At 58.1% G+C, this 26,768-nt stretch overlaps 1 protein-coding gene across 1 annotated transcript in view; it reads right to left on the bottom strand.

The window, feature by feature from the left end:
- LOC140396634 (cytospin-A-like) overlaps positions 1 to 26,768 on the bottom strand; it is a 74,012-nt gene that overhangs the window by 43,820 nt on the left and 3,424 nt on the right. Inside the window, exons 2-4 of the mRNA XM_072485427.1 lie at positions 19,407 to 19,476; positions 13,972 to 14,110; positions 1,556 to 1,661 (exon numbers count right to left, since the gene is read on the bottom strand). Coding sequence (XP_072341528.1) covers positions 1,556 to 1,661; positions 13,972 to 14,110; positions 19,407 to 19,476 — 315 coding nt within the window. The remainder of the gene's footprint in view (positions 1 to 1,555; positions 1,662 to 13,971; positions 14,111 to 19,406; positions 19,477 to 26,768) is intronic.

Here is a 26,768-nt window from a genome sequence, read left to right on the forward strand (position 1 = left end):
TAATTGGCACTGGGGGGCTTGGGCTGACATGTGACAAGGTACATTCGCGCCACACAAGTGCCCGGCAATGACCATCTCCTACAAGAGGGGATCTAACCACTGCCCCTTATTCAATGGCATTCCCATCGCTGAATCGCCCACAATCAACATCCTGGGGGTGACCATTGATCAGAAACTGGACCCCGCCACATAAACACTGTGGCTCCCAGAGCAGGTCAGAGTCTGGGAATCCTGCGGAGAGCAACTCACCTCCTGACTCCCCCCAAAGCCTGTCCACCATCTACAAGGACACAAGTCAGGGGTGTGATGGGACCCTCTCCACTTGCCTGGATGAGTGCGGCTCCCAACAACACTCGAGAAACTCGACACCGTCCAGGATGGTGGCTCAGCAACACACCCACCCCCCCACCCCCCCGCGCCTCCTTCCCCTCCACCCCACCCCTTTCTTGAGGGGATATTAGGGATGGGAAATCAATGCTGGGCGGCCTGGGCAGGTCTCACAAAAGACTGGAAGACAAGATCGGCTGCTGCGTACACTGAGAAAATCCCTCGGGAAGCCAGGAGTAATTAAATAACCGAAAGGATACGGGAGTGAAACACCCAGTTAACTCTGACAAGAATCGATTGAGAAATCTCTGTGTGAAATGTCAGAATGCTCTTTTCTTCCTGAACTCACTCAATTTACGATTGAATCGTCAAGCATCTCTGGCAGCTTCAAATGAGCCAACTGCTAAATCGAGAGACACAATCTTGAAACAGATCTAAGAGCTCCGGGGAGCTGGAGCGACAGTTCCAAGAAGAAATACGAATTTGGCAACATGACAACAATCTGCCTTCTTTCCTAATGGATTCTACAGTCAACTAGTCACGGGGACTAAACATGTCCACAAGCTGACACACTCATACCCCAAACACAAAATCCCACCACCTGAGAACTGAGCACTGTCGGAGGGTCAGTACTGAGGGAGTCCCGCACTGTCATAGGGTCAGTACTGAGGGAGTGCTGCACTGTCGGAGGGTCAGTACTGAGGGAGCGCCGCACTGTCAGAGGGTCAGGACTGAGGGAGTGCTGCACTGTCAGAGGGTCAGTACTGAGGGAGTCCCGCACTGTCATAGGGTCAGTACTGAGGGAGCGCCGCACTGTCGGAGGGTCAGTACTGAGGGAGTGCCGCACTGTCAGAGGGTCAGTACTGAGGGAGTGCTGCACTGTCAGAGGGTCAGTACTGAGGGAGTGCCGCACTGTCAGAGGGTCAGTACTGAGGGAGCGCCGCACTGTCAGAGAGTCAGTACTGAGGGAGTGCCGCACTGTCAGAGGGTCAGTACTGAGGGAGTGCCGCACTGTCAGAGGGTCAGTACTGAGGGAGTGCCGCACTGTCGGAGAGTCAGTTCTGAGGGAGTGCCGCACTGTCGGAGGGTCAGTACTGAGGGAGTGCCGCACTGTCAGAGGGTCAGTACTGAGGGAGCGCCGCATAGTCGGAGGGTCAGTGCTGAGGGAGTGCCGGGCTGTCGGAGAGTCAGTATGAGAGGGCGAATGAGTGCGATGTTGGAAGCTGACCGGATAGCCGGTTGTCTTTCTCTTGCACCAGTTGAGCAGAGTGTTCCTCTTCGACCCTCCAGAACGTTTCACCAAGTCCGATAGCGTCTCCCTCACCTTCTCACAGCTGGGAAAACATAAAATCGAGAAACAGAAATACCATTCAGCGCATCAAATAGGTTAGTGGCTATGCATGACACCTCTCCCACCAATCCCTCATCCCTCCATATACCGGTGCAAGAAGGGGAAAGGAGAGTGTATCTAACACACTGTGACACCCGGTCTCAGAGGGGGAAAGGACAGTGTGTCTAACACACTGTGACACTGTCCCAGAGGGGGAAAGGACAGTGTATCTAACACACTGTGACACTGTCCCAGAGGGGGAGAGGACAGTGTATCTAACACACTGTGACACTGTCCCAGAGGGGGAAAGGACAGTGTATCTAACACACTGTGACACTTGTCCCAGAGGGGGAAAGGACAGTGTATCTAACACACTGTGACACTTGTCCCAGAGGGGGAAAGGACAGTGTATCTAACACACTGTGACACTGTCCCAGAGGGGGAAAGGACAGTGTATCTAACACACTGTGACACTGTCCCAGAGGGGGAAAGGACAGTGTATCTAACACACTGTGACACTGTCCCAGAGGGGGAAAGGACAGTGTATCTAACACACTGTGACACTGTCCCAGAGGGGGAAAGGACAGTGTATCTAACACACTGTGACACTGTCCCAGAGGGGGAAAGGACAGTGTATCTAACACACTGTGACACTGTCCCAGAGGGGGAAAGGACAGTGTATCTAACACACTGTGACTCCCGGTCCCAGAGGGGGAAAGGACAGTGTATCTAACACACTGTGACTCCCGGTCCCAGAGGGGGAAAGGACAGTGTATCTAACACACTGTGACACTGTCCCAGAGGGGGAAAGGACAGTGTATCTAACACACTGTGACACTGTCCCAGAGGGGGAAAGGACAGTGTATCTAACACACTGTGACTCCCGGTCCCAGAGGGGGAAAGGACAGTGTATCTAACACACTGTGACTCCCGGTCCCAGAGGGGGAAAGGACAGTGTATCTAACACACTGTGACACTGTCCCAGAGGGGGAAAGGACAGTGTATCTAACACACTGTGACACTGTCCCAGAGGGGGAAAGGACAGTGTATCTAACACACTGTGACACTGTCCCAGAGGGGGAAAGGACAGAGTATCTAACACATTGTGACACTGTCCCAGAGGGGGAAAGGGCAGTGTATCTAACACACTGTGACACCCGGTCCCAGAGGGGGAAAGGACAGTGTATCTAATGCACTGTGATACTGTCCCAGAGGGGGAAAGGACAGTGTATCTAACACACTGGGACACCCGGACCCAGAGGGGGAAAGGACAGTGTATTTAAAACACTGTGACACTGTACCAGAGGGGGAAAGGACAGTGTATCTAACACACTGTGACACTGTCCCAGAGGGGACAGGACAGTGTATCTAACACTCTGTGACTGTGTCTCAGAGGGGGAAAGGACAGTGTATCTAACACACTGTGACACCCGGTCCTAGAGGGGGAAAGGACAGTGTACCTAACACACTGTGCCTCTGTCTCAGAGCGGGAAAGGACAGTGTATCTAACACACTGTGACACTGTCCCAGAGGGGGAAAGGACAGTGTATCTAACACACGGTGAGACCCGGTCCCAAAGGGGGAAAGGACAGTGTATCTAACACACTGTCACACCCGGTCCCAGAGGGGGAAAGGACAGTGTATCTAACACACTGTGACACTGTCCCAGAGGGGGAAAGGACAGTGTATCTAACACACTGTGACACCCGGTCCCAGAGGGCGAAAGGACAGTGTATCTAGCGCACTGTGACACTGTCCCAGAGGGGGAAAGGACAGTGTATTTAAAGCACTGTGACTCTGTCTCAGAGGGGGAAAGGACAGTGTATCTAACACACTGTGACAGTGTACCAGAGGGGGAAAGGACAGTGTATCTAACACTCTGTGACTCTCTTTCAGAGAGGGAAAGGACAGTGTATCTAACAGACTATGACACTTTCCCAGAGGAGGAAAGGACAGTGTATCTAACACACTGTGACACCCGGTCCCAGAGGGGGAAAGGACAGTGTATCTAACACACTGTGACACTGTCCCAGAGGGGGAAAGGACAGTGTATCTAACACACTGTGACACTGTCCCAGAGGGGGAAAGGACAGTGTATCTAAAACACTGTGACTCCCGGACCCAGAGGGGGAAAGGACAGTGTATCTAACACACTGTGACACTGTCCCAAAGGGGGATAGGACAGTGTATCTAACACACTGTGACACTGTCCCAGAGGGGGAAAGGACAGTGTATCTAACACACTGTGACACTGTCCCAGAGGGGGAAAGGACAGAGTATCTAACACATTGTGACACTGTCCCAGAGGGGGAAAGGGCAGTGTATCTAACACACTGTGACACCCGGTCCCAGAGGGGGAAAGGACAGTGTATCTAATGCACTGTGATACTGTCCCAGAGGGGGAAAGGACAGTGTATCTAACACACTGGGACACCCGGACCCAGAGGGGGAAAGGACAGTGTATTTAAAACACTGTGACACTGTACCAGAGGGGGAAAGGACAGTGTATCTAACACACTGTGACACTGTCCCAGAGGGGACAGGACAGTGTATCTAACACTCTGTGACTGTGTCTCAGAGGGGGAAAGGACAGTGTATCTAACACACTGTGACACCCGGTCCTAGAGGGGGAAAGGACAGTGTATCTAACACACTGTGACACTGTCCCAGAGGGGGAAAGGACAGTGTACCTAACACACTGTGACTCTGTCTCAGAGCGGGAAAGGACAGTGTATCTAACACACTGTGACACTGTCCCAGAGGGGGAAAGGACAGTGTATCTAACACACTGTGAGACCCGGTCCCAAAGGGGGAAAGGACAGTGTATCTAACACACTGTCACACCCGGTCCCAGAGGGGGAAAGGACAGTGTATCTAACACACTGTGACACTGTCCCAGAGGGGGAAAGGACAGTGTATCTAACACACTGTGACACCCGGTCCCAGAGGGCGAAAGGACAGTGTATCTAGCGCACTGTGACACTGTCCCAGAGGGGGAAAGGACAGTGTATTTAAAGCACTGTGACTCTGTCTCAGAGGGGGAAAGGACAGTGTATCTAACACACTGTGACAGTGTACCAGAGGGGGAAAGGACAGTGTATCTAACACACAGTGACACTGTCCCAGAGGGGGACAGGACAGTGTACCTAACACTCTGTGACTCTCTTTCAGAGAGGGAAAGGACAGTGTATCTAACAGACTATGACACTTTCCCAGAGGAGGAAAGGACAGTGTATCTAACACACTGTGACACCCGGTCCCAGAGGGGGAAACGACAGTGTATCTAACACACTGTGACACTGTCCCAGAGGGGGAAAGGACAGTGTACCTAACACTCTGTGACTCTGTCTCAGAGGGGGAAAGGACAGTGCATCTAACACACTGTGACACTGTCCCAGAGGGGGAAAGGAGAGTGTATCTAACACACTGTGAGACCCGGTCCCAAAGGGGGAAAGGACAGTGTATCAAACACACTGTGACACCCGGTCCCAGAGGGGGAAAGGACAGAGTATCTAACACACTGTGACACTGTCCCAGAGGGGGAAAGGACAGTGTATCTAACACACTGTGACACCCGGTCCCAGAGGGGGAAAGGACAGTGTATCTAACACACTGTGACACTGTCCCAGAGGGGGAAGGGACAGTGTATCTAACACACTGTGACACTGTCCCAGAGGGGGAAAGGACAGTGTATCTAACACACTGTGACACTGTCCCAGAGGGGGAAAGGACAGTGTATCTAACACACTGTGACACACGGTCCCAGCGGGGGAAAGGACAGTGTATCTAACACACTGTGACACACGGTCCCAGCGGGGGAAAGGACAGTGTATCTAACACACTGTGACACTGTCCCAGAGGGGGAAAGGACAGTGTATCTAACACACTGTGACACTGTCCCAGAGGGGGAAAGGACAGAGTATCTAACACATTGTGACACTGTCCCAGAGGGGGAAAGGGCAGTGTATCTAACACACTGTGACACCCGGTCCCAGAGGGGGAAAGGACAGTGTATCTAATGCACTGTGATACTGTCCCAGAGGGGGAAAGGACAGTGTATCTAACACACTGGGACACCCGGACCCAGAGGGGGAAAGGACAGTGTATTTAAAACACTGTGACACTGTACCAGAGGGGGAAAGGACAGTGTATCTAACACACTGTGACACTGTCCCAGAGGGGACAGGACAGTGTATCTAACACTCTGTGACTGTGTCTCAGAGGGGGAAAGGACAGTGTATCTAACACACTGTGACACCCGGTCCTAGAGGGGGAAAGGACAGTGTATCTAACACACTGTGACACTGTCCCAGAGGGGGAAAGGACAGTGTACCTAACACACTGTGACTCTGTCTCAGAGCGGGAAAGGACAGTGTATCTAACACACTGTGACACTGTCCCAGAGGGGGAAAGGACAGTGTATCTAACACACTGTGAGACCCGGTCCCAAAGGGGGAAAGGACAGTGTATCTAACACACTGTCACACCCGGTCCCAGAGGGGGAAAGGACAGTGTATCTAACACACTGTGACACTGTCCCAGAGGGGGAAAGGACAGTGTATCTAACACACTGTGACACCCGGTCCCAGAGGGCGAAAGGACAGTGTATCTAGCGCACTGTGACACTGTCCCAGAGGGGGAAAGGACAGTGTATTTAAAGCACTGTGACTCTGTCTCAGAGGGGGAAAGGACAGTGTATCTAACACACTGTGACAGTGTACCAGAGGGGGAAAGGACAGTGTATCTAACACACAGTGACACTGTCCCAGAGGGGGACAGGACAGTGTACCTAACACTCTGTGACTCTCTTTCAGAGAGGGAAAGGACAGTGTATCTAACAGACTATGACACTTTCCCAGAGGAGGAAAGGACAGTGTATCTAACACACTGTGACACCCGGTCCCAGAGGGGGAAACGACAGTGTATCTAACACACTGTGACACTGTCCCAGAGGGGGAAAGGACAGTGTACCTAACACTCTGTGACTCTGTCTCAGAGGGGGAAAGGACAGTGCATCTAACACACTGTGACACTGTCCCAGAGGGGGAAAGGAGAGTGTATCTAACACACTGTGAGACCCGGTCCCAAAGGGGGAAAGGACAGTGTATCAAACACACTGTGACACCCGGTCCCAGAGGGGGAAAGGACAGAGTATCTAACACACTGTGACACTGTCCCAGAGGGGGAAAGGACAGTGTATCTAACACACTGTGACACCCGGTCCCAGAGGGGGAAAGGACAGTGTATCTAACACACTGTGACACTGTCCCAGAGGGGGAAGGGACAGTGTATCTAACACACTGTGACACTGTCCCAGAGGGGGAAAGGACAGTGTATCTAACACACTGTGACACTGTCCCAGAGGGGGAAAGGACAGTGTATCTAACACACTGTGACACACGGTCCCAGCGGGGGAAAGGACAGTGTATCTAACACACTGTGACACACGGTCCCAGCGGGGGAAAGGACAGTGTATCTAACACACTGTGACACCCGGACCCAGAGGGGGAAAGGACAGTGTATCTAACACACTGTGACAGCCGGACCCAGAGGGGGAAAGGACAGTGTATCTAACACACTGTGACACTGTCCCAGAGGGGGAAAGGACAGTGTATCTAACACACTGTGTCACCCGGTCCCAGAGGGGGAAAAGACAGTGTATCTAACACACTGTGACACTGTCCCAGAGGGGGAAAGGACAGTGTATCTAACACACCGTGACACTGTCCCAGAGGGGGAAAGGACAGTGTATCTAACACACCGTGACACTGTCCCAGAGGGGGAAAGGACAGTGTATCTAACACACTGTGACACTGTCCCAGAGGGGGAAAAGACAGTGTATCTAACACACTGTGACACTGTCCCAGAGGGGGAAAGGACAGTGTATCTAACACACTGTGACACTGTCCCAGAGGGGGAAAGGACAGTGTATCTAACACACTGTGAAACTGTCCCAGAGGGGGAAAGGACAGTGTATCTAACACACTGTGACACCCGGTCCAGAGGGGGAAACGACAGTGTATCTAACACACTGTGACACCCGGTCCCAGAGGGGGAAAGGACAGTATATCTAACACACTGTGACACTGTCCCAGAGGGGGAAAGGACAGTGTATCTAGCACACTGTGACACTGTCCCATAGGGGGAAAGGACAGTGTATTTAACACACTGTGACACCCGGTCCCAGAGGGGGAAAGGACAGTGTATTTAACACACTGTGACACTGTCCAAGAGGGAGAAAGGACAGTGTATCTAACACACTGTGACACCCGGTCCCAGAGGGGGAAAGGACAGTGTATCTAACACACTGTGACACTGTCCCAGAGGGGGAAAGGACAGTTTATCTAGCACACTGTGACACTGTCCCAGAGGGGGAAAGGACAGTGTATTTAACACACTGTGACACTGTCCAAGAGGGAGAAAGGACAGTGTATCTAACACACTGTGACACTGTCCCAGAGGGGAAAAGTACAGTGTATCTAACACACTATGAAACCCGTTCCCAGAGGGGGAAAGGACAGTGTATCTAGCACACTGTGACACTGTCCCAGGGGGAGAAAGGACAGTGTATCTAACACACTGTGACATCCAGTCCCAGAGAGGGAAAGGACAGTGTATCTAACACACTATGAAACCCGGTCCCAGAGGGGGAAAGGACAGGCTTTCTAACACACTGTGACACGGTCCCAAGAGGGGAAAGGGCAGTGTATCGAACACACTGTGACACCCGGTCCTAGAGGGGGAATGGACAGTGTATCTAACACACAGTGACACCCGGTCCCAGAGGGGGAAAGGACAGTGTATCTAACACACTGTGACATCCGGTCCCAGAGGGGGAAAGGACAGTGTATCTAACACACTGTGACACCCGGTCCCAGAGGGGGAAATGACAGTGTATCTAACACACTGTGACACTGTCCCAGAGGGGGAAAGGACAGTGTATCTAACACACTGTGACACACGGTCCCAGAGGGGGAAAGGACAGTGTATCTAACACACTGTGACACCCGGACCCAGAGGGGGAAAGGACAGTGTATCTAACACACTGTGACACTGTCCCAGAGGGGGAAAGGACAGTGTAACTAACACACTGTGATACTGTCCCAGAGGGGGAAAGGACAGTGTATCTAACACACTGTGACACCCGGTCCCAGAGGGGGAAACGACAGTGTATCTAACACACTGTGACACTGTCCCAGAGGGGGAAAGGACAGTGTACCTAACACTCTGTGACTCTGTCTCAGAGGGGGAAAGGACAGTGCATCTAACACACTGTGACACTGTCCCAGAGGGGGAAAGGAGAGTGTATCTAACACACTGTGAGACCCGGTCCCAAAGGGGGAAAGGACAGTGTATCAAACACACTGTGACACCCGGTCCCAGAGGGGGAAAGGACAGAGTATCTAACACACTGTGACACTGTCCCAGAGGGGGAAAGGACAGTGTATCTAACACACTGTGACACCCGGTCCCAGAGGGGGAAAGGACAGTGTATCTAACACACTGTGACACTGTCCCAGAGGGGGAAGGGACAGTGTATCTAACACACTGTGACACTGTCCCAGAGGGGGAAAGGACAGTGTATCTAACACACTGTGACACTGTCCCAGAGGGGGAAAGGACAGTGTATCTAACACACTGTGACACACGGTCCCAGCGGGGGAAAGGACAGTGTATCTAACACACTGTGACACTGTCCCAGAGGGGGAAAGGACAGTGTATCTAACACACTGTGACACTGTCCGAGCGGGGGAAAGGACAGTGTATCGAACACACTGTGACACTGTCCCAGAGGGGGAAAGGACAGTGAATCTAACACACTGTGACACCCGGACCCAGAGGGGGAAAGGACAGTGTATCTAACACACTGTGACACCCGGTCCCAGAGGGGGAAAGGACAGTGTATCTAACACACTGTGACACCCGGACCCAGAGGGGGAAAGGACAGTGTATCTAACACACTGTGACACCCGGTCCCAGAGGGGGAAAGGACAGTGTATCTAACACACTGTGACACTGTCGCAGAGGGGGAAAGGACAGTGTATCTAACACACTGTGACACCCGGTCCCAGAGGGGGAAAGGACAGTGTGTCTAACACACTGTGACACTGTCCCAGAGGGGGAAAGGACAGTGTATCCACCACACTGTGACACTGTCCCAGAGGGGGAAAGGACAGTGTATCTAACACACTGTGACACTGTCCCAGAGGGGGAAAGGACAGTGTATCTAACACACTGTGACACTCTCCCAGAGGGGGAAAGGACAGTGTATCTAACACACTGTGACACTGTCCCAGAGGGGAGAAAGGACAGTGTATCTAACACACTGTGACACTGTCCCAGAGGGGGAAAGGACAGTGTATCTAACACACTGTGACACTCTCCCAGAGGGGGAAAGGACAGTGTATCTAACACACTGTGACACTGTCCCAGAGGGGAGAAAGGACAGTGTATCTAACACACTGTGACACTCTCCCAGAGGGGGAAAGGACAGTGTATCTAACACACTGTGACACTGTCCCACAGGGGGAAAGGACAGTGTATCTAACACACTGTGACACTGTCCCAGAGGAGGAAAGGACAGTGTATCTAACACACTGTGACACTGTCCCAGAGGGGGAAAAGACAGTGTATCTAACACACTGTGACACCCGGTCCCAGAGGGGGAAAGGACAGTGTATCTAACACACTGTGACACTGTCCCAGAGGGGGAAAAGACAGTGTATCTAACACACTGTGACACCCGGTCCCAGAGGGGGAAAGGACAGTGTATCTAACACACTGTGATACTGTCCCAGAGGGGGAAAGGACAGTGTATCTAACACACTGTGACACTGTCCCAGAGGGGGAAAGGACAGTGTATCTAACACACTGTGACACTGTCCCAGAGGGGGAAAGGACAGTGTATCTAACACACTGTGACACCCGGTCCCAGAGGGGGAAAGGACAGTGTATCTAACACACTGTGACACTCAGTCCCAGAGGGGAAAAGGACAGTGTATCTAACACACTGTGACACCCGGTCCCAGAGGGGGAAAGGACAGTGTATCTAACACACTGTGACACCCAGTCCCAGAGGGGAAAAGGACAGTGTATCTAACACACTGTGACACCCGGTCCCAGAGGGGGAAAGGACAGTGTATCTAACACACTGTGACACTGTCCCAGAGGGAGAAAGGACAGTGTATCTAACACAGTGTGAAACTGTCCCAGAGGGGGAAAGGACAGTGTATCTAACACACTGTGACACCCGGTCCAGAGGGGGAAACGACAGGGTATCTAACACACTGTGACACCCGGTCCCAGAGGGGGAAAGGACAGTATATCTAACACACTGTGACACTGTCCCAGAGGGGGAAAGGACAGTGTATCTAGCACACTGTGACACTGTCCAAGAGGGAGAAAGGACAGTGTATCTAACACACTGTGACACCCGGTCCCAGAGGGGGAAAGGACAGTGTATCTAACACACTGTGACACTGTCCCAGAGGGGGAAAGGACAGTTTATCTAGCACACTGTGACACTGTCCCAGAGGGGGAAAGGACAGTGTATTTAACACACTGTGACACTGTCCAAGAGGGAGAAAGGACAGTGTATCTAACACACTGTGACACTGTCCCAGAGGGGAAAAGGACAGTGTATCTAACACACTATGAAACCCGTTCCCAGAGGGGGAAAGGACAGTGTATCTAGCACACTGTGACACTGTCCCAGGGGGAGAAAGGACAGTGTATCTAACACACTGTGACATCCAGTCCCAGAGGGGGAAAGGACAGTGTATCTAACACACTATGAAACCCGGTCCCAGAGGGGGAAAGGACAGGCTTTCTAACACACTGTGACACGGTCCCAAGAGGGGAAAGGGCAGTGTATCGAACACACTGTGACACCCGGTCCTAGAGGGGGAATGGACAGTGTATCTAACACACAGTGACACCCGGTCCCAGAGGGGGAAAGGACAGTGTATCTAACACACTGTGACATCCGGTCCCAGAGGGGGAAAGGACAGTGTATCTAACACACTGTGACACCCGGTCCCAGAGGGGGAAACGACAGTGTATCTAACACACTGTGACACTGTCCCAGAGGGGGAAAGGACAGTGTATCTAACACACTGTGACACACGGTCCCAGAGGGGGAAAGGACAGTGTATCTAACACACTGTGACACCCGGACCCAGAGGGGGAAAGGACAGTGTATCTAACACACTGTGACACTCTCCCAGAGGGGGAAAGGACAGTGTAACTAACACACTGTGATACTGTCCCAGAGGGGGAAAGGACAGTGTATCTAACACACTGTGACACCCGGTCCCAGAGGGGGAAAGGACAGTGTATCTAACACACTGTGACACTGTCCCAGAGGAAGAAAGGACAGTGTATCTAACACACTGTGACACTGTCACAGAGGGGGAAAGGACAGTGTATCTAACACATTGTGACACCCGGTCCCAGAGGGGAAAAGGACAGTGTATCTAACACACTGTGACACCCGGTCCCAGAGGGGGAAAGGACAGTGTATCTAACACACTGTGACACCCGGTCCCAGAGGGGGAAAGGACAGTGTATCTAACACACTGTGACACCCGGTCCCAGAGGGGGAAAGGACAGTGTATCTAACACTCTGTGACTCTGTCCCAGAGGGGGAAAGGACAGTGTATCTAGCACACGGTGACACTGTCCCAGCGGGGGAAAGGACAGAGTATTTAACACACTGTGACACTGTCCAAGAAGGAGAAAGGACAGTGTATCTAACACACTGTGACACTGTCCCAGAGGGAGAAAGGACAGTGTATCTAACACACTGTGACATCCAGTCCCAGAGGGGGAAAGGACAGTGTATCTAACACACTATGAAACCCGGTCCCAGAGGGGGAAGGACAGTGTATCTAACACACTGTGACACCCGGTCCTAGAGGGGGAATGGACAGTGTATCTAACACACTGTGACACCCAGTCCCAGAGGGGGAAATGACAGTGTATCTAACACACTGTGACACTGTCCCAGAGGGGGAATGGACAGTGTGTCTAACACACTGCGAGACTGTCCCAGAGGGGGAAAGGACAGTGTATCTAACACACTGCGAGACTGTCCCAGAGGGGGAAAGGACAGTGTATCTAACACACTGTGACACCCGGTCCCAGAGGGAGAAAAGACAGTGTATCTAACACACAGTGACACCTGGTCCCAAGGGGGAAAGGACAGTGTATCTAACACACTGTGACACTGTTCCAGGGGGGGAAAGGACAGTGTATCTAACACACTGTGACACTGTCCCAGAGGGGGAAAGGACAGTGTATCTAACACATTGTGACATCCGGTCCCAGAGGGGGAAAGGACAGTGTATCTAACACACTGTGACACTGTCCCAGAGGGGGAAAGGACAGTGTATCTAACACACTGTGACACCCGCTCCCAGAGGGGGAAAGGACAGTGTGTCTAACACACTGTGACACGGTCCCAGAGGGGGAAAGGACAGTGTATCTAACACACTGTGACACCCGGTCCCAGAGGGGGAAAGGGCAGTGTATCTAACACACTGTGACATCCGGTCCCAGAGGGGGAAAGGACAGTGTATCTAACACATTGTGACACCCCGTCCCAGAGGGGGAAAGGACAGTGTATCTAACACACTGTGACACTGTCCCAGACGGGGAAAGGACAGTGTATCTAACACACTGTGACACCCGGTCCCAGAGGGGGAAAGGACAGTGTGTCTAACACACAGTGACACTGTCCCAGAGGGGGAAAGGACAGTGTATCAAACACACTGTGACACCCGGTCCCAGAGGGGGAAAGGACAGTGTGTCTAACACACAGTGACACTGTCCCAGAGGGGGAAAGGACAGTGTATCTAACACACTGCGACACCCGGTCCCAGAGGTGGAAAGGACAGTGTATCTAACACACTGTGACACCCGGTCCCAGAGGGGGAAAGGACAGTGTATCTAACACACTGTGACACCCAGTCCCAGAGGGGGAAAGGACAGTGTATCTAACACACTGTGACACTGTCCCAGAGGGGGAAAGGACAGTGTATCTAACACACTGTGACACTGTCCCAGAGGGGGAAAGGACAGTGTATCTAACACACTGTGACACCCGGTCCCAGAGGGGGAAAGGACAGTATATCTAACACACTGTAACACCCAGTCCCAGAGGGGGAAAGGACAGTGTATCTAACACACAGTGACACCCGGTCCCAGAGGGGGAAAGGACAGTGTATCTAACACACTGTGACACCCGGTCCCAGAGGGGGAAAGGACAGTGTATCTAACACATTGTGACACCCGGTCGCAGAGGGAGAAAGTACCTCACAGTTGGATGGTTCTCACACCGTGGCCTGTTGACGTGTGTGTCGATGGACGACGTCGCTGACGGACTTGCCGCTGCCTCGTTCTGCTGCACCTTGAGTCTCTCCCGATCGCCCTCCCCTCTTACCACTGTTACATCTGTGGGGGAAAATATAAAGAGTGTGACGGAGGCTGACTTCCGGCATGTGCGAGCGTGAGATTCTGTGAACTGCGAAGGGCCTTGTGTCTCCTGGATAAGGTTGAGGGCCTCGTGCATGGGCTCTTTTGCCAGCTCCTCTGATTGGTGTTTGAAGGTGTGACGTGCCCTCCTCCCCCCCCCCCCCCCCCCCGCCACAGACACATGCCCACCCACACAGGCAGACACACACAGGCGGTCCCCACGCCAGGAAAATCCCAGGCTGCATTTTGGGCCTAGATTCTACTCTCTCAGTCCTGCCACTCGCCCCACCCCTCCGTCCGCCCGGGCGCGTTACTGTACAGTGGGAAATGTCTTGAGGTCCACGCTATCGCAACATTAGTGCCCACCTCCCGGAAGGCAGGACAATTCTACTCCCCCTGCGTGCAAATTAGTACCCCTCAACCTTCCTCAAATTATTTAATATCCTTGCTTCCCAGTTATTGACCTCAGTACTTCGGGGAATAGGCCATCCAATATGAGATGACACTATAATCCCCTGTATAGTTGAAATACCTTCAATTGCCTGGCAACCAGCTATGTTCCAACAGAAAGATAAACACCACCTGACAAATCTACCCCCATTACTCAAAGTTCCCCATTGATCCGAAACTGGACCCAGCCATATAAACACTGTGGCTCCCAGAGCACTGTGGCTCCCCCCCCCCCCCCCCCACCCCCCTCTACACACACACACACACACACACACACCACCCTGACTCGGAAATATATTGGCCGTTCCTTCACTGTCGCTGGGTCAAAATCCTGCAACTCCCTCCCTAACAGCACTGTGGGTGTACCTATACCACACGGGACTGCAGCGGCTCAAGATGGGCGGCTCACCCACCACCTTCCTGAGGGGCAGTTAGGGGTGGGGGTAAATTCTGGGCCCGGACAGCGACTGCCAGACCCTCAACAGTTCCCCAGTCCTGACAACATTCTCCGTCAATCTCCTCCGTACCTGCCTCTGGGAAGGCCACACCCTTCCAGGGATGTACTGAGCGGAACTGGGGCAGCAGGCAGTCTGCTCTTGAACAATTGCTTTGAAGCATTGCAGCCTAATTTTCCTGACGGGGAGGGTGACACTCCCATAATGGGGTATTTCACTGGAACAAAATAGAAAGACCACCTTCATACTGGTACCAAAGAAGAACCAGGCAACGTGCCTCAATGACTACCGTCCGGTGGCCCCGACTTCAGTCGTAATGAAGTGCTTCGAGAGGTTGGTCATGAAGTGCATCAACTCCATACTCCCAGAATGCCTTGATCCAATTCGCATACCGCCGCAACCGGTCCACAGCAGACACCATCTCCCTGACCCTACACTCATCCCTAGAGCATCTCGACAAGAAGGACTCCTACATCAGACTCCTATGTATGACTACAGCTCCTCCTTCAACACCATAATCCCAGCCAAACTCATAGCAAAGCTCCAAAACCTAGCACTTGGCTCCTCCCTCTGCAACTGGATCCTCGACTTTCTGACCCATAGACCACAATCAGTAAGAATAACCAACAACACCTGCTCCATGATAGTCCTCAACACCGGGGCCCCGCAATACTTAGTCCCCTACTGTACTCCCTGTACACACACACCTGCATGACAAAATTTAACTGCAACTTCATCTACAAGTTTGCTGACGATACGACCATAGTGGGCCGGATCTCGAATAACGAGTCTGAATACAGGAGGGAGATAGAGAACCTAGTGGAGTGGTGTAGCGACAACAATCTCTCCCTCAATGCCAGCAAAACTAAAGAGCTGGTCATTGACTTCAGGAAGCAAAGTACTGTACACACCCCTGTCAGCATCAACGGGGCCGAGGTGGAGATGGTTAGCAGCTTCAAATTCCTAGGGGTACACATCTCCAAAAGTCTGTCCTGGTCCACCCACGTCGACGCTACCACCAAGAAAGCACAACAGCGCCTATACTTCCTCTGGAAACTAAGGAAATTCGGCATGTCCACATTAACCCTTACCAACTTTTACAGATGCACCATAGAAAGCATCCTATCGGGCTGCATCACAGCCTGGTATGGCAACTGCTCGGCCCAGGACCGCAAGAAACTTCAGAGAGTCGTGAACACCGCCCAGTCCATCACACGAACCTGCCTCCCATCCATTGACTCCATCTACACCTCCCGCTGCCTGGGGAAAGCGGGCAGCATCATCAAAGACACCTCCCACCCGGCTTACTCACTCTTCCAACTTCTTCCATCGGGCAGGAGATACAGAAGTCTGAGAACACGCACGAACAGACTCAAAAACAGCTTCTTCCTCGCTGTTACCAGAGTCCTAAACGAGCCTCTTATGGACTGTCCTGGTGTCTTCACACATCTTCTCCATTGAGTAGCCCGACACTTCGTATCCTTCACCCGATGCCTGTGTATTTACTGCGTGTATTTATGGGTGTCCTATGTTTTTCGTGGACAGAATGAAATGTGTGGACTGAGCAATACTTTTCACTGTACCTCGGTCCATGTGACAATAAGTCGAAATCAATCAAGAATCAGTATCAAAAGCATCTTCAGTCACTAAACCAAATTGTGCGGCTGGGGGTGATGATGTGCACCATCCACCAGCCATACCCACTGGGTTCGGAAATTCCGGAATGTTCTGGCGTTCTCCGCGTGCTCCCTCTTTCCCACTGCAGGTACACACGGCCGGCAAGCGTAACGGCAGTCGAAGGGACCAGGCAGTCAGGTCGGAAGGACACCACCCCCCCCCGCCCTGCCCCCCCACCTGCTCCTCGACTACCCCCCCCTCCCTGGATCTCCTGAGGCCAGGCCCGAGGAGCAGGACCTTTCCTGATCGGAGGTCAATACCCTTGCCCAATAATTTCCTTGCCCACTGACGTAGCAGACTCTTCAGCTGCCTCGAGGCACCTGCGGACATGCACCTCCAGGGACCCGTAGGACCATAAGGCGTAAGAGCAGGAGCATTCGGCCCATCGAGTCTGCTCCGTCGGTCAATGAGATTGCGACCAACCTGATCATCCTTTCCCACATTGCCCCCATCACCCTCGATCCCCGCACTGATTATAAATCTCTCCTCTCAGCCTTGAACATACTTAACGCCCCAGCCTCTACAGCTCTCTGCGCTGAAGAATTCCACAGATTCACTGCTCTCTGAGGGAAGAAATTCCTCCTCATCCCCGTGTGAAATGGGCGCCCCCCCCCCGACTCTGAGATTCTGCCCTCTGGTCCTCGACTCTCCCACAGGAGGAAACATCCTCTCAGCTTCGACCCTGTCAAAGCCCCCCTGAGAATCCGATAGGTCTCAATAAGGTCTCATTCTGCTAAGCTCCCAATGTACAGGCTCCGGCCTACTCAAACCTCCCCTCATGAGGAACTCCCTCCCTACCCGGGATCAACCGAGTGAATCTTCTCTGGACTCCCTCCAATGTACAGGCCCCGGCCTACTCAAACCTCCCCTCATGAGGAACTCCCTCCCTACCCGGGATCGACCGAGTGAATCTTCTCTGGACTCCCTCCAATGTACAGGCCCCGGCCCACTCAAACCTCCCCTCGTGAGGAACTCCCTCCCTACCCGGGATCAACCGAGTGAATCTTCTCTGGACTCCCTCCAATGTACAGGCCCCGGCCTACTCAAACCTCCCCTCATGAGAAACTCCCTCCCTACCCAGGATCGACCGAGTGAACCTTCTCTGAACTGCCTCCAATGTACAGGCCCCGGCCTACTCAAACCTCCCCTCATGAGGAACTCCCTCCCTACCCGGGATCGACCGAGTGAATCTTCTCTGGACTCCCTCCAATGTACAGGCCCCGGCCTACTCAAACCTCCCCTCATGAGGAACTCCCTCCCTACCCGGGATCGACCGAGTGAACCGTCTCTGGATTGTGTCCGATGCCGGTATTTTCTTCCTCAGATGGGGGAACTGAGATTATTCCCAGAATTCTAGCTGTGGTCTAACTTTTTTTTTTAATTTGTTCATGGAACATGGGTGTCGCGGGCTGGGCCATCATTTATTGCCCGTCCCTAATTACCCTTCAGGGGGCATTTAAGAGTCAGCCACCTTGCTGTGGGTCTGGAGTCACATGTAGGCCAGACCAGGTAAGGACGGCAGATTTCCTTCCCTAAAAGACATTAGTGAACAAAAAACAAGACAGCGCAGGGACAGGCCCTTCGGCCCTCCAAGCCTCTGTCTGATCGGGACCAACCGCATGCATCCTTCTATACCCCATCTGTTCATGTGTCCATCCAGATACGTGTTAAAGGTCGCTGACGTACCTGCCTCAACCGCCTCACTTGGCGGCGCATTCCGGGCCACCACCACGGCCCCGATGCAACTTGGCACGGGGGGGGTTCAGGGGCCGGACGTGCAACAAAGTAGGCCGGGGGGGGGGGGGGGGGGCGGCCCGCCGATCGGTGGACCCCGATCGCGGGCCAGACCCCATCGGAGGCCGCCCCCCCCACCCCAGGGACCAAACCCCGCCCCCCCCTCCCCCCACAGGCCGCCCCCCCGACCCTTCGTGCCATGTTGCATCGGGGCCAGAGCGTTCAGTAAGGCCCCCGCGCATGCGCGGATTGGCGCGTCGCCACGGCCGGAGAATCGGCCGTAGAGCGGCCCCTGACCGGCGCCGCGCCAGACGCACCGGCGTGTATGGCGCCGATTCTCCGGCCCGGCGCGGGGCTGGAAGAATCGGGCCCCTTTTCTGAACTCTCTCCGAAGCCTCCACGTCCTTCTGCGAGAACCAGATGGGTTTTTACGACAATCGACAATGGTTTCATGGTCATCGTTACAGTTTTTATTCTCGACGGGGGGGGGGGGGGGTTGAACCGGGGTCCCCAGAGCATTACTCTGGCCACTCGACATTCCGGTTTCTTTCCCGATGACCTGCTGAACTTGCGCGCTAGCTTTTTGTCACTTATGCACGAGGATTTCCAAATCGCTCTGTGCTGCCACTTTCTGCCTGCTCTCTCCATTTGAAGAGTATTCAGCTTCTTTATTCTTCCTACCAAAGCGCAGGAGTTCTCACTGCCCACAGAATCAATGTGGACCTTATTCTCCCAACTTGCCCACACCCCTCCTCCCCAATGGCATTCAGCACATGCTTCTCAGGATTAAACTGCATTGGCCGTGTCTCGGCCCACATGACTTCGCTGCTTTATATGGCACACTTTAAAGCGCGCATTTGGGCGTGTAAGAGAGAGAGAGGGCGAAGTCCTGGCATGGGGGGGGGGGGGGATTCAGGACAGGTAAGGAATGGAGGGAGGGAGAGGGGAACGAGCCTCACCTGAGGGCGATGCCTCCCGCCGAAGGGGGTCTTCGGACTCCTCGCGATCGCCACGCGGCGCGGTGCGTCCCTGCAACAGAGAGGGTCAGAAGTGATTGGATGCCGTGAGCGTGACCCGGTCACTGGGGTGGGGGCAAGGGGGAGGGGCGCAGGTCTGGGACGATCGCATGATGCCACCTGTAGTCGAGCAGCCGGTGTTGGGCCGAGGAGTCAGACTTTCCCCACCCACACGGCCTCTGCCCCCTGTCACAGCCACTTGACCTCTGCCCCCTGTCATGGCCACTTGACCTCTGCCCCCTGTCATGGCCACTTGACCTCTGCCCCCTGTCAACTGGGACAATTCGCCAGAAGGAGCGGGATGAACAAGTTTTGTTTTATCGCATCTTCAATCAAATTAAAAATCAGCAAAGTGGCTTCACTGGAGTCAAAAACACCTGGGGCGGAATTCTCCCCCCCCCCCCCCCCACCACGCCGGGTGGGAGAATCGCCGCGCGAGTCCCGCCCCGTCACCCGCAAGCGATTTCCCCACCACCCCCCCCCCCCAAACCGGCGCGGCGAGAATCACGGCTGGCCGCTCGGAGAATCGCCGCTCGCCCCCGAGCGGCCTGCCCAACACGACAGGTTCCCACCGGCGCCGTCCACACCTGGTCGCTGCCGGCGGGAACAGCGCGGGAACGCTGGGGGGGCCGGCCTGTGGGAGGGGGGGGGGTTCCTGCACCGGGGGGAGGGGGCGGGGGCTCAAAAGGGGTCTGGGCCGCAATCGGCAGGCCGGCTGGCCTCTCTGAAGGAGGGCATCCTTTCCTCCGCCGCCCCGCAAGATCCGTCGGACCTCTTCTTGCGGGGCGGCCCCGGGGAGGACGGCAACCGCGCGCGGATTACATCATTTACCCGGCGCCGGCCGCGTCATTTTCACGGCGCCGCTTTTGCGCGGCGCCAAGGCCCGCCCCGTGTAAATGACGCGGTGCCACTCCTAGCCCCCCCCCCCCGGGGGCGGGAGAATAGGGGGCTGGGAGCGGCCTGCGACGCAGGATTGAAACCACCCTGGGCGTCATTCTCCGCCGGCGGGAGTCTCCGTTCTGCCGGCGCCCGGGGGGGTTTCCCGACGGCGTGGGGCCGCCCCACAATGGGAAACCCCCCGGGCGCCGGCAGAACGGAGACTCCCGCCGGCCGGCCGGCGCAGAAATGTGGCGGGGCGGGGAGGAGAATTTCGCCCCCTGGTTTTCACTCGGGCGTCGGGACTTAGCATCCCGATGGGAGAATTGCGCCCATGAATTTCACATCGAGACTCGAGAGGGGATGTAAGGAACAGGTGAACAGTCAAGGAGCTGTGTTTATTACTGAGCATCGCAAAGGACGGGAGCGAGAGAGAGAGAGAGACAGCGAGAGACAGCAGACAGAGAGACACAGAGCGAGAGAGACAGAGAGAGATGGAGAAATTAAATGAAAATCGCTTATTGTCACAAGTAGGCTTCAAATGAAGTTCCTGTGAAAAGCCCCTAGTCGCCACATTCCGGCGCCTGTTCGGGGAGGCTGGTACGGGAATTGAACCGTGCTGCTGGCCTGCCTTGGCCTGCTTTCAAAGCCAATGATTTAGCCCTGTGCTAAACAGCCCCTATAGAGAGACAGATGGAGAGAGACAGTGAGAGAGAGAGACAGAGGGCGAAATTCTCCCCCAACGGCGCGATGTACGCCGACTGGCGCCCAAAACGGCGCCAATCAGACGGGCATCGCGCCGCCCCAAAGGTGCGGAATGCTCTGCATCTTTGGGGGCCGAGCCCCAACTTTGAGGGGCTAGGCCGACGCCGGAGGAATTTCCGCCCCGCCAGCTGGCGGAAACGGCCTTTGTTGCCCCGCCAGCTGGCGCGGAAATGACATCCCCGGGCAGCGCATGCGCGGGAGCGTCAGCGGCCGCTGTCAGTTTCCCGCGCTGCGCAGTGGGGAGAGTCTCTGCCGCCTCCGCCATGGTGGAGGCCGTGGCGAAGGCGGAAGGGAAAGAGTGCCCCCATGGCACAGGCCCGCCTGCGGATCGGTGGGCCCCGATCGCGGGCCAGGCCACCGTGGGGGCACCCCCCGGGGTCAGATCGCCCCGCGCCCCCCCCAGGACCCCGGAGCCCGCCCGCGCCGCCTGGTCCCGCCGGTAAATACCTACTTTAATTTACGCCGGCGGGACAGGCAATTTCTCGGCGGGACTGGGCCGGAGAATTGAGCGGGGGGGCCCGCCAGCCGGCGCGGCCCGATTCCCGCCCCCGCCCAATTTCCGGCACCGGAGACTTCGGCAAACGGCGGGGGGCGGGATTCACGGCGGCCAACGACCATTTTCCGACCCGCTGGGGGGTCGGAGAATGACGCCCAGAGAGTCTAAACAGCCCCTGTAGAGAGAGAGAGAGAGACAGAGAGAGGGAGAGACAGAGAGAGAGAGAGAGAGATGGAGAGACAGAGAGAGGGAGAGACAGAGAGAGGGAGAGACAAAGGGAGGGAGAGACAAAGAGAGGGAGAGACAGAGAGAGGGAGAGACAGAGAGAGGGAGAGAGAGATGGAGAGACAGAGAGAGAGAGAGACAGAGAGAGGGAGAGACAGAGAGAGGGAGAGACAGAGAGAGGGAGAGACAGAGAGAGGGAGAGACAGAGGGAGGGAGAGACAAAGAGAGGGAGAGACAGAGAGAGGGAGAGACAGAGAGAGGGAGAGAGAGATGGAGAGACAGAGAGAGAGAGAGACAGAGAGAGGGAGAGACAGAGAGAGGGAGAGACAGAGGGAGGGAGAGACAAAGAGAGGGAGAGACAGAGAGAGGGAGAGACAGAGAGAGGGAGAGAGAGATGGAGAGACAGAGAGAGGGAGACACAGAGAGAGAGAGAGGACAGAGAGAGACAGAGAGATGGAGAGACAGAGAGATGGAGAGACAGAGAGAGGGAGAGACAGACACAGACGGAGAGAGTGTCAGAGGGCTCGATTTTTTAGCTTATAAAGCTGGGTGATTCCCGATCCTCGGAGTGCTGAGAAACATGCGGATAGAAAGCACGATTCGCGTTTGATAAGGGGCCTCGGCGGGGAGCACGGGGACGAGGGCAGACAGCCCCGCTCGCCAGAACTCCCCAGGCTTAGAGAGAGATCGAGACGCTATTTTCAAACATCATCCCCAATGCGGAGGCCTCAGACACAAATCCCAACATCTCCCAAGCCCCAACGTACTACCACCCTGTCACCCTGCCCAAAGGGCCTGCACTGCCAGGCTGTGTCCTCCCCCTCTCACCCTGGGCCGGTTCGATTGGCGATCGCGCCGCGTTTTTTACGCCGTGACGATCCGACGCCGTTCCGCCACTCTCTCACCCAGCCGGAACGCCGAGGGGGCATGTCTCGCGATTCTCCGGGCTCCCGGCGATTCTGCGGGCCGGATTCGCCGAAGCGCCGGCGGTGTGACCCCAGGTCGCGCCGGCGCCGTTCTAACCTGCCGATAAACATCGTCAGCCAGTTGTGCTGGAGGGGAGCGGCCGGCGTGTGGAGGTATGTGAGTCTGTCGGGACAGGCACGGCCGGGGCGAGGGGGGGGGAGCCTCCATGTTCGGAGGGGTGGGGGGTAGGCGAGGGGGCGACATGCCAGATGGCCTGGAATAGCCCGCCATGGCAGGGAGTGCCAGGCTGATGGGCACCGACCACGGGTGCTGGCTGCCCGCAAGCCTCTCGGACGTGCAGAGGGACGGGCTGCAGGGGGACGGGCTGCGGGGGGACGGGCTGCGGGGGGACGGGCTGCGGGGGGACGGGCTGCAGAGGGACGGGCTGCAGCAGAGGGACGGGCAGCAGAGGGACGGGCTGCAGGGGGACGGGCTGCAGGGGGACGGGCTGCTGCAGAGGGACGGGCTGCAGAGGGACGGGCTGCAGAGGGACGGGCTGCAGCAGAGGGACGGGCTGCAGGGGGACGGGCTGCAGGGGGACGGGCTGCAGCAGAGGGACGGGCAGCAGAGGGACGGGCTGCAGGGGGACGGGCTGCAGGGGGACGGGCTGCAGAGGGACGGGCTGCAGCAGAGGGACGGGCTGCAGGGGGACGGGCTGCAGCAGAGGGACGGGCTGCAGGGGGACGGGCTGCAGAGGGACGGGCAGCAGGGGGACGGGCTGCAGAGGGACGGGCTGCAGAGGGACGGGCTGCAGGGGGACGGGCTGCAGGGGGACGGGCTGCAGAGGGACGGGCTGCAGCAGAGGGACGGGCTGCAGAGGGACGGGCTGCAGCAGAGGGACGGGCTGCAGAGGGACGGGCTGCAGGGGGACGGGCTGCGGGGGGACGGGCTGCAGAGGGACGGGCTGCAGCAGAGGGACGGGCTGCAGGGGGACGGGCTGCAGGGGGACGGGCTGCAGAGGGACGGGCTGCAGGGGGACGGGCTGCAGGGGGACGGGCTGCGGGGGGACGGGCTGCAGGGGGACGGGCTGCAGAGGGACGGGCTGCAGGGGGACGGGCTGCGGGGGGACGGGCTGCAGAGGGACGGGCTGCAGCAGAGGGACGGGCTGCAGCAGAGGGACGGGCTGCAGGGGGACGGGCTGCAGGGGGACGGGCTGCGGGGGGACGGGCTGCGGGGGGACGGGCTGCAGGGGGACGGGCTGCAGCAGAGGGACGGGCTGCAGAGGGACGGGCTGCAGCAGAGGGACGGGCTGCAGGGGGACGGGCTGCAGAGGGACGGGCTGCGGGGGGACGGGCTGCGGGGGGACGGGCTGCAGGGGGACGGGCTGCAGCAGAGGGACGGGCTGCAGAGGGACGGGCTGCAGGGGGACGGGCTGCAGGGGGACGGGCTGCGGGGGGACGGGCTGCAGCAGAGGGACGGGCTGCAGGGGGACGGGCTGCAGAGGGACGGGCTGCAGGGGGACGGGCTGCAGCAGAGGGACGGGCTGCAGGGGGACGGGCTGCAGGGGGACGGGCTGCAGGGGGACGGGCTGCAGAGGGACGGGCTGCAGCAGAGGGACGGGCAGCAGAGGGACGGGCTGCAGAGGGACGGGCTGCAGCAGAGGGACGGGCTGCAGAGGGACGGGCTGCAGGGGGACGGGCTGCAGGGGGACGGGCTGCGGGGGGACGGGCTGCAGCAGAGGGACGGGCTGCAGCAGAGGGACGGGCTGCAGAGGGACGGGCTGCAGGGGGACGGGCTGCAGAGGGACGGGCTGCAGCAGAGGGACGGGCTGCAGAGGGACGGGCTGCAGCAGAGGGACGGGCTGCAGGGGGACGGGCTGCAGGGGGACGGGCTGCAGGGGGACGGGCTGCAGAGGGACGGGCTGCAGCAGAGGGACGGGCTGCAGAGGGACGGGCTGCAGGGGGACGGGCTGCAGGGGGACGGGCTGCGGGGGGACGGGCTGCAGCAGAGGGACGGGCTGCAGGGGGACGGGCTGCAGAGGGACGGGCTGCAGGGGGACGGGCTGCAGCAGAGGGACGGGCTGCAGGGGGACGGGCTGCGGGGGGACGGGCTGCGGGGGGACGGGCTGCGGGGGGACGGGCTGCGGGGGGACGGGCTGCGGGGGGACGGGCTGCAGGGGGACGGGCTGCAGGGGGACGGGCAGCAGGGGGACGGGCTGCAGGGGGACGGGCTGCAGGGGGACGGGCTGCAGGGGGACGGGCTGCAGGGGGGCGGGCAGCAGGGGGGCGGGCTGCAGGGGGGCGGGCTGCAGGGGGGCGGGCTGCAGGGGGACGGGCTGCAGGGGGACGGGCTGCAGGGGGACGGGCAGCAGGGGGACGGGCTGCAGGGGGACGGGCTGCAGGGGGACGGGCTGCAGGGGGACGGGCTGCAGCAGAGGGACGGGCTGCGGGGGGACGGGCTGCAGAGGGGACGGGCTGCTGCAGAGGGACGGGCTGCAGGGGGACGGGCTGCAGGGGGACGGGCTGCAGGGGGACGGGCTGCTGCAGAGGGACGGGCTGCAGGGGGACGGGCTGCAGAGGGGCGGGCTGCAGGGGGACGGGCTGCAGAGGGACGGGCAGCAGGGGGACGGGCAGCAGAGGGACGGGCTGCAGGGGGACGGGCTGCAGAGGGACGGGCTGCAGAGGGGCGGGCTGCAGGGGGACGGGCTGCAGGGGGACGGGCTGCAGGGGGACGGGCTGCAGGGGGACGGGCTGCAGGGGGACGGGCTGCAGGGGGACGGGCTGCAGAGGGACGGGCAGCAGAGGGACGGGCTGCGGAGGGACGGGCTGCGGAGGGACGGGCTGCGGGGGGACGGGCTGCGGGGGGACGGGCTGCAGGGGGACGGGCTGCAGGGGGACGGGCTGCAGGGGGACGGGCTGCAGAGGGACGGGCTGCAGAGGGACGGGCTGCAGAGGGACGGGCAGCAGAGGGACGGGCTGCAGAGGGACGGGCTGCAGGGGGACGGGCTGCAGAGGGACGGGCTGCAGGGGGACGGGCTGCAGGGGGACGGGCTGCAGCAGAGGGACGGGCTGCAGGGGGACGGGCTGCAGAGGGACGGGCTGCAGAGGGACGGGCTGCGGGGGGACGGGCTGCAGAGGGACGGGCAGCAGAGGGACGGGCTGCAGGGGGACGGGCTGCAGAGGGACGGGCTGCAGAGGGACGGGCTGCAGGGGGACGGGCTGCAGAGGGACGGGTTGCAGAGGGACGGGTTGCAGAGGGACGGGCTGCAGAGGGACGGGCTGCAGGGGGACGGGCTGCAGAGGGACGGGCTGCAGCGGGACGGGCTGCAGGGGGACGGGCAGCAGAGGGACGGGCTGCAGAGGGACGGGCTGCAGCAGAGGGACGGGCTGCAGAGGGACGGGCTGCAGAGGGACGGGCAGCAGGGGGACGGGCTGCAGGGGGACGGGCTGCAGAGGGACGGGCTGCAGGGGGACGGGCTGCAGGGGGACGGGCTGCGGGGGGACGGGCTGCAGGGGGACGGGCTGCAGAGGGACGGGCTGCGGGGGGACGGGCTGCGGGGGGGACGGGCTGCGGGGGGACGGGCTGCAGGGGGACGGGCTGCAGAGGGACGGGCTGCAGCAGAGGGACGGGCTGCAGGGGGACGGGCTGCAGGGGGACGGGCTGCAGCGGGACGGGCTGCAGGGGGACGGGCAGCAGGGGGACGGGCTGCAGGGGGACGGGCTGCAGGGGGACGGGCTGCAGAGGGACGGGCTGCAGAGGGAGGGGCTGCAGAGGGACGGGCTGCAGGGGGACGGGCTGCAGGGGGACGGGCTGCAGGGGGACGGGCTGCAGAGGGACGGGCTGCAGGGGGACGGGCTGCAGGGGGACGGGCTGCAGAGGGACGGGCTGCAGCAGGGGGACGGGCTGCAGAGGGACGGGCTGCAGAGGGAGGGGCTGCAGAGGGACGGGCTGCAGGGGGACGGGCAGCAGGGGGAGGGCTGCAGAGGGACGGGCTGCAGGGGGACGGGCTGCAGGGGAGGGCTGCAGGGGGAGGGCTG

Source organism: Scyliorhinus torazame, chromosome 19, assembly GCF_047496885.1.
Source record: "Scyliorhinus torazame isolate Kashiwa2021f chromosome 19, sScyTor2.1, whole genome shotgun sequence".
Classification (NCBI taxonomy): Eukaryota; Metazoa; Chordata; class Chondrichthyes; order Carcharhiniformes; family Scyliorhinidae; genus Scyliorhinus; species Scyliorhinus torazame.